Source organism: Podarcis filfolensis (genome assembly GCF_964270895.1).
Source record: "Podarcis filfolensis genome assembly, chromosome: 17".
Classification (NCBI taxonomy): Eukaryota; Metazoa; Chordata; class Lepidosauria; order Squamata; family Lacertidae; genus Podarcis; species Podarcis filfolensis.
Genome location: NC_139621.1, coordinates 20,263,879 through 20,277,715, shown reverse-complemented (window position 1 = coordinate 20,277,715; position 13,837 = coordinate 20,263,879). Strand labels below are relative to the sequence as shown.

At 42.9% G+C, this 13,837-nt stretch overlaps 1 protein-coding gene and 1 long non-coding RNA gene across 8 annotated transcripts in view; one reads left to right on the top strand and one right to left on the bottom strand.

Moving 5' to 3' along the window:
- The window catches only part of KDM4C (lysine demethylase 4C), a gene marked incomplete at its 5' end in the record, with an annotated part of 182,636 nt that overhangs the window by 1,141 nt on the left and 167,658 nt on the right, over positions 1–13,837 (bottom strand). For all 6 annotated transcript variants that reach the window (XM_083592980.1, XM_083592976.1, XM_083592981.1 and 3 more), the window contains 2 exons: positions 3,549–3,641; positions 8,425–8,544. In XM_083592980.1, the coding sequence (XP_083449106.1) occupies positions 3,549–3,641; positions 8,425–8,544 (213 nt within the window). The remainder of the gene's footprint in view (positions 1–3,548; positions 3,642–8,424; positions 8,545–13,837) is intronic.
- Positions 1–13,837, top strand: part of LOC310753132 — a 63,418-nt gene that overhangs the window by 45,755 nt on the left and 3,826 nt on the right. The window contains exon 2 of one of the 2 annotated variants that reach the window (XR_014543215.1): positions 3,863–3,939. This is a non-coding gene — a long non-coding RNA (uncharacterized lncRNA). Of the gene's footprint in view, positions 1–3,862; positions 4,033–13,837 lie in introns of those variants that run through there. The other variant, XR_014543216.1, reaches the window with a different exon arrangement.

Sequence of the window (13,837 nt, the reverse complement as noted above, 5' to 3'; positions counted from 1 at the left end):
CATACATAACGAAACACCACATAAAATAGTTTTCCTACTCCGGTAGATTCTCTTCAAATAAACATAAATCTCAACAACCTCTTCAAGAGCACGAAAGTCTTTCTATTTAATGGTCACAGACCATCGTCAGTTCAAGTTATATACATTCATAAATCAATGCAGGCACTGAGTGGAGATTAATCTTCAAAGTTAGTCAAGAGAAAGCATGTAAATCTCTAATGTGGATCAGCTTCCTGGTGTGTTTACAAACCATGGATGGAATGGACCTTCCAAGGGGCTGGATGCTTGAAAACAGATTGAATCATATGGGCTGGTTACACATAATTTGATAGATCGGCAAGGGCAGAGGGAGAAACATCCATGGTGAGAAAGGTATGCATAAACCAAAATGAATGAGCTCGGATTGTATTGACCTCTGCCAGAGAAGACATTGTTATTCAAACAGTGATTGGCCTTCTCCTTTCATCTGCCTGGCTCTCTTCACTTGTCTTGTTTGCAAGTAAGCCTTTACTCATGTACAGTCGTACCTTGGTTCTCAAACGTAATCCGTTCTGGATGTCTGTTCAACTTCTGAAACGTTCAAAAACCAAGGCACGGCTTCCGAATGGTGCAGGTGCCCCGGAAACAATAGCCGACAGCCACATCAGATGTTAGGGCTTCCAAAAAATGTTTGAAAACTGGAACACTTACTTCCGGGTTTTCGCCATTCGGGAGCCAATTTGTTCATCAACTAAGCCGTTTGAGAACCAAGGTTCCACTGTATAGGCTTCTTTCATCATGGTCAGTCGAGCTGGTATGAATTTAGGAGGAGGTAACTTTGATGTTGCCATTCTTAAACAATCCTAGCCAATCTACTTCCAAGTGCAGCTGCCATCACGCTGCACATACTTTATAGTCTTGGGATAGCAATGAAGGTGGAAACAGCCATCTGGCCGGTGTACTCAAGATCCAGGGTTTCAGTCCCTTGCTCTGAGTACAGTCAGGAAACAGATCTCCAGAATAGCATACTTTGCTAGGCTGAGCTAGAAGAGAGTCTTACTGACTTATCGTCAAAAGATTTTCCTGATGAATGGGGCATTACCAAAACCAGATGCAAAGAGATTTCTGGATACTAGGGTATTCCCGGATTTCAGGGAGCATTATAACAATATCATTAACTCCCCTGAAAAGTTAACATTATTACAGACAGAAGTAAAAATGATCTATAAAACTATCACGATTTCTAATAAATGGCAGAAATCTACTATATCTGCAGTGCAATTCTAAGTTAAATGCAACAATAAAACAGATTTATGGAACATCTAGTTAATTATAAAGCCCATTATGAATACTCTATAAAACAATAAGTAATAATGGGTCATTTTCCTCAACATAATTTTTGCTTTTTAAAAAAATAATCAATCCGCTGTTCTTACCAATTAAGTTATTTATTGTACTATTCAAGAACCATCTTTCCCATGTATGCTGCTAGGTACGTGTTGAAGCTACAAACTCTGTTTCATGATTCTGAAACTTGTAGACTAGAAATATCTCAAGTTAATGCATGATAGAGACCTTTCTGGTCTACCAGGGCATCTTCCAAAGTGCCTACAGGTGGACAATATGTTTGGGAAGAGTCTTAGAGCTCATTGATTGGAAAGAAGCAAGCCACGACCCTGGGCTCAGATGTAACTCTAAGCCAGACCATGGCTTGTTTCCTGGGATCAGCAGTGGAGGAGCGAAGCATGATGCATCAGCATGCTGCATATTCACATTTAAACCAAAACGTAGTTTTAACAATAGTTTCAAGTGACATGACAAGTCAATGAAAAGAAGGTAGCTTGTAGTTTGAATGTAGACAAATAGAGAGATAGAGAAGAGAGTTTAGCTGTGATTTTGGGGTGGAACCGTAGAGAGGCTACAGCAGGTATCATCTGGGAATCTGACTCAGGGGTAAGGAAATTTGCAGCTGCCTGATACAGAATGCTTTCACTCTATTTAACTCCGAGTAGGCTTGCTATGTACAAGGCTAAATCAGATAAGTGCTGGAGATGCAATGAGGTTGAGGGTACGTTCTTTCATATGTGGTGGACCTGTAAAGGGGTAAAAGAGTATTGGGAAATAATTAATAATGAATTGAAAAAAATGTTTTAAAGTACTTTTCCTAAAAAACACAACAGAGTCCATTTTTGTTGGGGGATAATTTTGTTGGGGATAATTTAGATGGAAATTCGCAGGTGTCAAAAAAAGGTTATTTATCTATGCCACTACTGCGGCCCGTGTTTTGTTAGCCCAAAAATGGAAAACAAGCGAAGTCCCAACTAAAGAAGAATGGCAACTTAAACTTATGGAATATGCACAGCTTGCGGACCTAACATATAGAATAAGAGAACAAGAAGAACGTACGTTTAAAGAAGATTGGAAAATATTTATTGAATATATGGGGGGGAATTGTGTACACTTGAAAATGTTGGCAGCATTAAGATAAACTCAACAGTGTAAACAAGTTTTGATGGATGTAATAATGGAATACTGAACAGTATAGTTTATGTAAAATGTGTGGGGATTTATGATATGCAAAGTGAACCATGGAAAGAGAAGAAGGGAAGTCACTGACATTTTAAGGTTGTTTAAATGAATATTCTAAATTGTACAACAGAAAATTTAATAAAAGTTATACACGACAGAGTGCTTCCACCCTGCTCATATATTTGCAAATAAAGTGAACATTAGAAAGACACTGTAAGTCTCCAGTGCTCTCATAGTCAAAAGAAACTAAACCCTGTAGTTCTACAACTGGAACTTCTAAGAAGAAGAAGAGTTTGGATTTGATATCCCGCTTTATCACTACCCGAAGGAGTCTCAAAGCGGCTAACATTCTCCTTTCCCTTCCTCCCCCACAACAAACACTCTGTGAGGTGAGTGAGGCTGAGAGACTTCAGAGAAGTGTGACTAGCCCAAGGTCACCCAGCAGCTGCATGTGGAGGAGCGGAGACGCGAACCCGGTTCACCAGATTACGAGTCCACTGCTCTTAACCACTACGCCACACTGGCTCCCAGTGTGGAGCATAAGAATGAAGAAAGGGTGTGATGGATTGGATCAGTGGATTTGGTCCAGCATTCTGTTTTCACAGTGCCCACCCAAGATGTCTGTTGAAAGCCTTCGAGCATGATTTGAGAACAAGGGCACTTGCTCCTCCTGCAGTTTCCAGGAAATGGTATTCAGAAGCACTACTGCCTCTGACCAGGCAAGTAGGGAGCACACATGAATAATGTGGAAGAGGGAAGCAACATCAAGGTTGTTTTCTGGGGTGGGTGAGTTCTTCCTGCTTTCACCGGAATGACCGGCTTGTGACAAGCTGCCATATAATAGCATCCAGGGATCTAGGGAAATGATGTTTGCAGGCTGGATAAGGCTTGATCTTCAACATCTGACAAGACGCCATGGGGCAATTGTAAAAGAAACGCATAAGCACTAAATCTTTATAAAAGCGGTGAGGATGATACAGAAATCCAATCATCAACTTGTGGCATTTTGCCCCAATTTCAATGTGTTTGTCGGTACTTACAAATCGAGCCCGCACTCTTTTGGGCAGTTCTTCATCCAGAGTGTAGATTTCTTCCCTTTTCGTTGCTATCTGAGAACCATCTTCAAACTCCACCTATTTATATATAAAAAAAAAAATACGGAAATTCTTCAGATTACAATTATCTGCATTATTTGAGATTCTGTTACTGATATGGGATAGCACAGGCAACAAAATATTTTAGCTGTTCAATGCTCATCTGCATGAAATTCATACACAGCCACTCCCTCAATAAAATGACTTACTTTACAAGGTCGCCCAAGGACTGACTTCTAACCTTCTTCTTCTTTCTTTAGTTAACAGCTGCTCAGAGCAGCTGCTGCTGCACTTTAAAGCTTCCCCCCTGATTTCCTTAAAGAGTTAATAGCTCCTGGTAAGTGTGACTGCTTCTGCTCACATTGGAAAGTGGGGCTACAAATGCCCCTGGGTCAGGCAATGGGGCTGATGATGTGCCTTGCCTTTTTTTTTTTTAATCTGTATAATGCCACACTGTGCTTTTTCTACACTACTCTGTACTATTTTTATACACTGCCTGGGTATTTCTTTTTAATGTAGAGTGGTTTACAAATTTGGAGATAAATAAATGCAAGGCAGCCAGTCATCCCTCCCATCACATGACCTAGGGCCCAACGTACCCAAATGGTTAATCTAATTCCCCAAGTGATAAGAATTAATCTTTCTGTTTTCAAGGTTGTGGAAGACTTATGTCAAAAGGAGGAAGGTATGAGTGATACTAAAGGAAATGCCAGTTAGCAGAATTATATTGAATCTGATGGAACTTCTTTTAAAATAGTCTGTTCAGAAGATGAAAAGCTTTATCATGCTTAGGTTTAGATCTAATCCAGTATGAACCCCTTTAGCAGAAAATGAGAAAGGGAATGCAGCAAGGTGTGGGGAATGCTAAACGACTCGGCTGCTGCAGTCAGTTGTGCCTTTCAGAAGATCCAAGTTACTTTTTTTGACACCACTTTTCCAATGCCAAGACATGGACGTCTGGTACTTCTATAGCTTTGTTCTTTGTGCTCTTGACCAAATGTGGTTGTTTATTTTTAAAGTTCAAAGTGCCCATTGAAACAAATGCATTAATAATGATAATCATAATCATAAATTCAGAGATAAAAAACTGCATACAGTGGTGCCTCGCAAGACGAAATTAATCCGTTCCGCGAGTCTCTTCATCTTGCGGTTTTTTCGTCTTGCGAAGCACGGCTATTAGCAGCTTAGCGGCTATTAACGGCTTAGCGGCTTTAAGAAAAAGGAAACAAACTCGCAAGAACTCGCAAGACGTTTCATCTTGCGAAGCAAGCCCATAGGGAAATTCGTCTTGCGGAATGACTCAAAAAATGAAAAACTCTTTCGTCTTGCGCGTTTTTCGTCTTGCGAGGCATTCGTCTTGCGAGGTACCACTGTATGTACAGTAGGGATCCATACACCTTACTCAAATATGTCTAAAGCCTTCCTGACAGTATCAAAAGATTTTTGTTAGCCCAAATATTTTCAGGGTAGTGATATTAGTTCTGTGTGTGTGTGTGTGTGTGTGTGTGTGTGTGTGTATAACCACCCACTGCCTGACAGTCAGAGATGAGATGAATTGTAGTCCAACATCAGTATGTGCATGTGTGTGTGTGTGTGTGTGTGTACAGGCTCCCCATAACTGATAATCTCCTCTAAATCTAGGCATAATATACCACACAAAAGCAGCCAATGTTGTCCAGATAAAACTACCATACTATGCGGTTTCAGCTCTTCCAGAAGATTCGGCCGTGTGTCTGCCGCACCAGTTAATTAGAAACCAAATTCTATTCTGTGCTGGGAAAATATTTCCAAATTGTAGAGATCTAATGACAAGTAATGGCTCCTTTAAGTTATTCAATAGGGTTTTATGGCAGAGAGTGTCAATAGATCATCTCTAATGAGTCCAAATCTGAACTAGGCTTGAGTTGGCATAATGTAGACCACTCAGTTTGTCAATCACTGTCCATATTAATTTATATCAGCCCCAAGAGACAGACACACATAATAATAAAAACCACTACTGCAATAATATGTCAGTAACATTTGCTACTTAGTTCTCTCTATGTGCTTTTCTTGCATCAGGACATCATAAATTAGCAGTTTAATTGGAATTGCTGGAAAGCATTTGATTAGGTACATGGGTAATTTAGTCATCTTCATAAGCTCACACATGCATATTAAAAAGGGACACACAAGCAAAATCGTAAGACAATGTTTAAGGCTCAGGTTTCCACTTAAAAAATCCTGGCCTTTTTTATTATTACTGATCTTCACAGATTTGCAACACTAAAACAGTGACCATGTTTTGATTTCCTATCACACTTCAGCGTCTGTAAAAAGTGACATGGAAGTGCTGCCTAAACCCAACTAGTTCAGACCGAAGCTCTATGCATGATTAAAATGAGCAGGAAGCAACACTGTGCCAAACAGCTCTTCTCCCTAGTGCCATTGATAGAATGCACACGTCTGAAAGGTTGAGATTTTGTGCAATCACAGTTCTGTGCAATCTGGAACCCCAAATGTTCCAGAAGCCGAGACGTGCAAAGGCTCCTTCCTTCAGACCTTTGCATTCTGTGTGCAGACACCAGGGGAAGGGGTTATTTAGTATGGCGCCACTTCCTGCTCATAAAGGTAAAGGTACCCCTGACCGTTAGGTCCAGTCACGGACGACTCTGGGGTTGTACGCTCATCTCACTCTATAGGCCGAGGGAGCTGGCGTTTGTCCACAGACAGCTTCCGGGTCATGTGGCCAGCATGACTAAGCCGCTTCTGGCGGACCAGAGCAGTGCATGGAAACGCCGTTTACCTTCCCGCCGGAGCGGTACGTATTTATCTACTTGCACTCTGACGTGCTTTCGAACTGCTAGGTGGGCAGGAGCAGGGACCGAACAACGGGAGCTCACCCCATCACAGGGATTTTAACCGCCAACCTTCTGATCGGCAAGCCCTAGGCTCTGTGGTTTAGACCACAGCGCCACCCACTCGTATGTTGGTGTTAATCACTAAGTAGTGTAATAGATCTGTGGTGCTAAATGTTTAGGTTTAGTACATATTAAGATTTAAACCTGTATGTTATTCTGGTACGTGTTATAAGACAGTATGAAAGTGTCTAAGAAAGGGGTTTATGCAAGGGGTTTGTGGTGTTAAATTAGTCTTTATGTATAAAGACTATGTGTTAGACTTTGAGAATGTAATCAAGATCAATAAACATTTTTGGGAAAAAAAGAGAATGTAATCAAGATCCATGTGCATTGGAATGTGTGTACCTACTTCTGAACATCAGCAATTAGCACGTGAAGAGTTAATTAACCTATGTAAACGGTCTAAGTGTGTACGTCTTTAATCCTAGTCAATTAACAAGTGTTGGTGAAGTCTGGGGAATTCCTTTGTTGATTAACCATAAGTATTTCAAAGCACCAAAAGAACTGACCATTAGAATGAGGAAGCTCGGTTTTTTTCAGAACAGCAGAATGAGGAGAGATGCCTAGGCTTAGACTCGAGTGTGGCACTGCTGTGAGGAACAAATCCCTCTTGAGATGATCATGCTGCCTCTCACAGAAGCAGGCCTGGAACACTGGTGGGGTAAAAGCAGCTGACGGCAAGCTTCACAAAGAACACATCTGGCAGGGAAAGGTTTCAGCAGTTTCTTTACTGCTGCCAAAGAAAATGGCATTAGGCCTGAAGGACATAAGTATTTTCTGGCGTGGGAACTGTAATGCATAAAGGTGTCCTAAGCAACATAAAGGTTTCCCCCACTCTTTCATTTCTCCTTTTCTCACCCTCCATACAGAAATGTTTCCACAACCCTACAAGAATGTTATGGTTTCTTAATTGGAACTGCTTTGTTTTAAAATGCCACCTGTCATATCATCTTTCTGCTTTTTTTAGCACTTCTTTTTTGCCTGATCTTATTGTTAGACGATAGGACACATGGTCCCAAGAAATGGGCAATTAGGGCTCTCATGTGACCTTGGAAAGGGCACTTAAATCCGACTAACAGGAAATAATTCTACTTCTAATAAGGCACATGTGCTTACCCTGAGTAACTGTTTTTAATGGCCACAGTTGTCAAGAACAATGGTTCATCTTACATCATCTAATTTTATGTATCTTAAAATGACTCTGCACCAACATTTCAAGTTATTTTCATTTCCCATCTGTTGAGGTATTCATACTAGTGCTTCATAGCATTTCTAATACAAGGTATCTGAAGTACACAATTCAGGAGTTCTTGCCACAGCCTATTGCAAGGCTGCCAATACCACTGTGAGGAATTCACCCCACCTGCTGCAGTTACGACTCGGCCTGGGGGTCAGCTGTAAGAGGCCAGGCACCACAAAAGACCAGGATAGGCGGCTTAAGTTTCAAATGTCATGATGCCCTTCTGAGCCTTGATTAATCCACAGCTGTTGAAGGGTATCTTAAGAAGTTTGAAACGAGGTGCTCTTATTGTGAGCTGTAACTAAACGATGATCCTGACAAGGTTTCTCTGGAGATCTGAGTTCACTTTTATGAACACAGAATTGGGTTGAAACAAGTGATTCAGGCTTACTGACCTTAGACATTTTCTGTATGACTAAGTCATCCCTCCCACCCTCCGACCACTGTAAGCAAGGCTACCAGTTGTCCAAGCAGAGGTGAAGCTAGGGAACACTCTCATCTGGAGAGACACAAATTGAACCACAGGTACTGGGCCAAAACATATTGCAGACTGTCAGTTGGCTATCCCTGTTAAATAAGTTTTCATCTAGCACAACCAACATAATACTGGCCATATAATGAGCACCAGAATCCGACAACCGAATGAAGGTTTTCAATTTACAGATCACTAAATGCAACTTACATTATGCATGTAAGCTACATTGGTTCCTAGATATTTTGCACCATAAAGTTTTCCATCTGGCCATTTCACTTGAACGACTTCTCCCTCTGCAGGTGGGCCCAGCTTCAGGCAATCTCGGCTCTGGATCAAAACAAAACAAAGAGATATCCGGTTATTAAACAGGGAGGTAGAAAGACTATGTATGCGTATGGCTCAGTCACGAAGGGAGTCTTCTTGCTATCCTGTTAGCACACATACAAAACACGCTCCTCCTCTACGAACCAAAGAGTGTTCCAAGCCCCCACTCATAACAATACATAAGAGCAATGTCAACGTAACACAGTGACTTGAATGGCACAAGCGGATTCTGGTGATGATATGTATCCCAAAGAAAAGCCTTGCAATACTCTTTAGCAACACTCTCCCATCACTGCAGAGAGCTCAAAAGGTTAATGTTGTTAAGATAAAATATTTTTCTATTTTCTCACTACCCAGAAGTCTATGTAGAAGAGTTTGAAGAAGAGTTTGGATTTGATATCCCGCTTTATCACTACCCAGAGGAGTCTCAAAGCAGCTAACATTGTCCTTTCCCTTCCTCCCCCACAACAAACACTCTGTGAGGTGAGTGGGGCTGAGAGACTTCAGAGAAGTGTGACTGGCCCAAGGTCACCCAGCAGCTGCATGTTGAGGAGTGGAGACGCGAACCCGGTTCACCAGATTACGAGTCTACCACTCTTAACCACTACACCACACTGGCTCTCAGTGTAGCACTCACTGAGCTCTACAAAGGTGGTGGATGGGGGGAATAATAATAATAATAATAATAATAATAATAATAATACCCCGCCCATCTGGCTGAGTCTCCCAGATGGGCGGGGTATTCTCTACTCTTATCCTTGCATGGTACTCAACTGTCAGAATCCGAAGGCAGAATCCTAGCCTTGTTGGTAAATTAATGCAGCTATTAAATGCAGAAATACAGCATGAGATAAACACTTAGTATAGCAGCTTTCATTTGTGGAAATCAAAAGCAAATATAAGCCAATACCACCCCCACCCCCCGAAAAAACCCTTAAAAATTATTTGAGTATTAGAAAGCAATAATAGCACAGATGTTCAGTTTGTTGGCAATCGGTGTAGAATTGAGAATGCCTTTCCCAATTAAAACATTGGAAGACCATGGTCACTAACCCATTGTTTTCCATAACAATGGCGCATTTTATTTTGCATTCTTCTAATACAAAGCGAAGACTCACACTTGCAAGAGGGCAATGAAACAGGAGAGGAGCGAAATTATTTACATTTAAGTGCTTCAGGATGATATACAAGTGTTGCCAGAAAATGATCTCAATCTCGATGGGAAAAATGCCACCCCTAGCTTTATTCAAACTGCCGGAGAACAGCTTTTACAGAAAAAAAAGCATTTGTTAATGGCTCTTAAAGCTTTTGTAATCAGCGAGCATTCTTTCTCTTTGTGTGTGTTAAGTGTTGTAAACTCAGCTCCCTCTGGTGGTAGATTCAAGCAAGGCTAAAAACGAGTGCACGACTTATTTGGGCAATAAGGATCCTAGATGCCAACGACAACATTGCCTTGTATATGGACGCAGCCACAGGTTTCCCAGCCTAATAATCTTGCCTGAACAGCTGTACTTTCCATCCCACTGATACTATTGCATGTGCACGCTGTGAAGCTCCTTATATCAAGATGAAGAAAATCAATTCCCATCTTGATAAGATTAGAACTCTTTTCTGCAGATGATTGCTAAGCTCATTTCTACAAGCTGCTCTGCTACAGTGGGGCTTTGAAATAGATGGGAAGGTTGACATGTTACTTTGCAAGAGAGCTACCTAGGGTTTGTCATTCCAGTGGGGCTGAACTACCAGCATGTTGATTAGCAAGGAAATGTGTGTGTGTGTGTGTGTGTGTGTGTGTGTGTGTGTGTCGGTGTCGGTTCCGGTCCTCAGTATACACACACACACACATACATTCAGGTAACTACTGCTGTAAATATAATATAACAAGTGTTTTTCCTGCTGATTCTGAGAGGGAAAATGAGCATTTCTGCCATTGATATGATAAAATATATCATTTGAGGCACTAGACAAACATTTTGCATTATGTTTCAGTTCACAACCCTGTATCCCGTCCTTTCAACATGAACAGGATATCTTCCCAGTAAATGAGGTGTGGATTTCAGGCCGAGTGTTTAATTTGGCACGGCATGATGCACCCCATGGCTGTAGACTTCCTCTGATGTTCCCTCCAGCTGCCAGAATCCTGCTGCAGAAACAAGTGATCTCAGAACTGCTTTTTCACTGCAGGGCCATGCAGAACTTGCTATTGGTAGTGACCCAGTGTTTGGCCAGGGTGAGGAAATTGGTACAGATGATGCAACAGAGGGTGCATAAAAAAAACAACTAAGGTAGCGATGTAGTAAGACCCTGTGGCTGAAAATGCAAGGATAGGAATGCACACAGCAGCTTTCCCTGGTCTCTCATGTTTGGATGCCCAGGTTGAGGAAGTGATGCTTATTTTCATTTTGCAAGAAGACTGCCATCTGCTCTGTTTGACGGTGCCTAATAACCACCAGCCATTTCTCCATTATTCAAAGCAAAATGGCTCATGCATTCTATGTTGAAGTCTTATTGATAAAGACTTCCTGGAAACTTCCTTGGCTGCAAAACACACCTGACAAACCAAGAAATGAAGGGGGGGGGGATTACACCAATTTTGCCAGAGTCTCCACGGGTTTCTTATGATATTCAGGGCACAAGAATAGGTGTTGGGTTTTTTTTACTTATTAAGCCCCAGATAGTAAAGGAACACAGAATACCTTCTCCTTAATATGCTACATTGGTCTTTAAGTTCAACCTGGAGAATTTTCTTGATTACCAGTGTGCCAGTTTCACAGCTAGAGATACTAAGAAGGCTTCTCAGTGGCTTCCCCAGTTGTAGATTTTCCTTCCAATGGTGGAGGGGTGGGAAGCCTGTGTCCCGCCATTTATTGTTGGACTTCAGCTCTCATCAACCCCAGGCAACAGGGCTCCATGCTCAGGGATGATAGAAGCGACTTCTGAAGGGCCACGGGTTCCTCAACCCTGCCTTAGTGGTTTACCAAACGTTGGATACAAAGTCTTTTCTAGAAGTGCTGTTTAAACATATTTACAGGGCAAAGAAAAAAATCTTAACGTGGGATAATGGCTCTGTAAGGGAAATTATGTTAGAAACTGGTATTAACACTCTCCAGAGTTGAGAAGATACATGAAGTGGGCCAAAGGAACCTCATAACAGATATACACCAAGGATGGTTAAAAACAAGTCTAAGCAGATTCAGGCTGCAGCCTAGGGATTCCCCTATAAAGAACGGTCCTAAATGAGTGTGGGTTGTATGAACATAGAGAGGAAATGCAGATCAGTGAAAAGAATGTAGAGCTGGTGAGTTTTGCCTCTAGAAAGATTTTGGAGTGTTAGCTGCAATTTAGAGTGTCCACTGACGACAATATTTCCATTCTAATAATGTCATGGCCTTTATAATCAGTCTCTCTTACCAGCAAAAGTAACTGGATGGCTAATTACATTATTAAATCACGTAAGCATGATAGTTATCTATTCAACATTATATTTATGCTTTTATTATTTATCATCATTATATGAATCTCCTAACTGGCAACTGGGTGAAGGCAATACCGCCCCGCCTTCAATATGACCCACCTCTGGTTTGGATTTTAATCCCATCCAGAGAAGAACTCCTGCTCTCTTGAATGTCTGATCTGCTCTGCTCATCTGTGGTCTGGCAACAACAGCAGTGGCAACGAATCTTTCTAGGCATAACATGCAAGCTGCCGGCCCAATATGCATAGCTGCTTTATTTTAATGTACACCAGGCTCTCCAATTGTCTTTGGTTGAATGTTTCTAAGATGTACCACTTTTTCTACCTTTTGATTAAAAAAAAGTACCGTATTTTTCGCACCATAGGACGCACTTTTTCCCCTCCAAAAATGAAGGGGAAATGTGTGTGCGTCCTATGGTGCGAATGCAGGCTTTCGCTGAAGCCTGGAGAGTGAGAGAGGTCGGTGCGCACCGACCCCTCACGCTCTCCAGGCTTCGCACACCTCTCTGCAAGCAGTGGGAGCCCAGCGCTGGGCTCCCGCTGCTTGCGGAGACTTGCCTGCATGCCGAAGCCTGCGCGCGCTGAACTCAGCGCGTCCAGGCTTCGCGGACCTCTCCGCAAACAGCGGGAGCGCTCCCGCTGCTTGCGGAGAGTTGCCAGCATGCCGAAGCCTGCGCGCGCTGAGATCAGCGCGCCCAGGCTTCGCGGACCTCTCCGCAAACAGCGGGAGCGCTCCCGCTGCTTGCGGAGACTTGCCAGCATGCCGAAGCCTGCGCGCGCTGAGATCAGCGCGCCCAGGCTTCGCGGACCTCTCCGCAAACAGCGGGAGCGCTCCCGCTGCTTGCGGAGACTTGCCAGCATGCCGAAGCCTGCGCGCGCTGAGATCAGCGCGCCCAGGCTTCGCGGACCTCTCCGCAAACAGCGGGAGCGCTCCCGCTGCTTGCGGAGAGTTGCCAGCATGCCTAAGCCTGCGCGCGCTGAGATCAGCGCGCCCAGGTTTCGCGGACCTCTCCGCAAACAGCGGGAGCGCTCCCGCTGCTTGCGGAGAGTTGCCAGCATGCCGAAGCCTGCGCGTGCTGAGATCAGCGCGCTCAGGCTTCGCGGACCTCTCCGCAAGCAGTGGGAGCGCTCCCACGGCTTGCAGAGAGCTGCCTGTTTGGGGGCTGGGGTCGGGGGAAGCTCGAGCTTCCCCCGCCCCAGCCCCGCGCCTGGGGGAAAAATAATTTTTCCCCTTTATTTTCCCCAAAAAAAACTGGGTGCGCCCTATGGTCCGGTGCGCCCTATGGTGCGAAAAATACGGTAGGTGCATGAAGAAATCAAAGCTCCTACCAACTTTATAATGGGCTATTCACTGTAGTAATAGAAAATTTAATGATTGTTTCAGCAAGGGTTTAGAGTGGCAATATATATTTAAAAAGATTGCAAGAGAAGGAGTACGGGAACTGTCACAAAGAGTGAGCGCACACTGTTTAAAATCTAGGGGGAAAAGAAGGGTTCCTGTAGCAAAGTTGTAAAGGTGACTGAATTGGGGTTCCCTGAGATGGGAAGCGTATCCCTCAGGACTGAACTGAAATGTCAACAAGCCCATTCAGTTAATACACTAAATGCAAGCTGTCCATTCTGCTTAAGCCATTTCTGTGTGCATTAGCTTGAAATTTGGGTGTGAGTGATTAAGCTTTCACAATTGTGCTTACAAAGTGATAGTTTTCATAAAGAACATGACCACTGTAATTAGTATTAACAGCTCAGCAATAGACAAGCTTATCATAGAAATATATATGATGACAGAGATGAAAGCAACTAATAAAATTTATCTACTCAA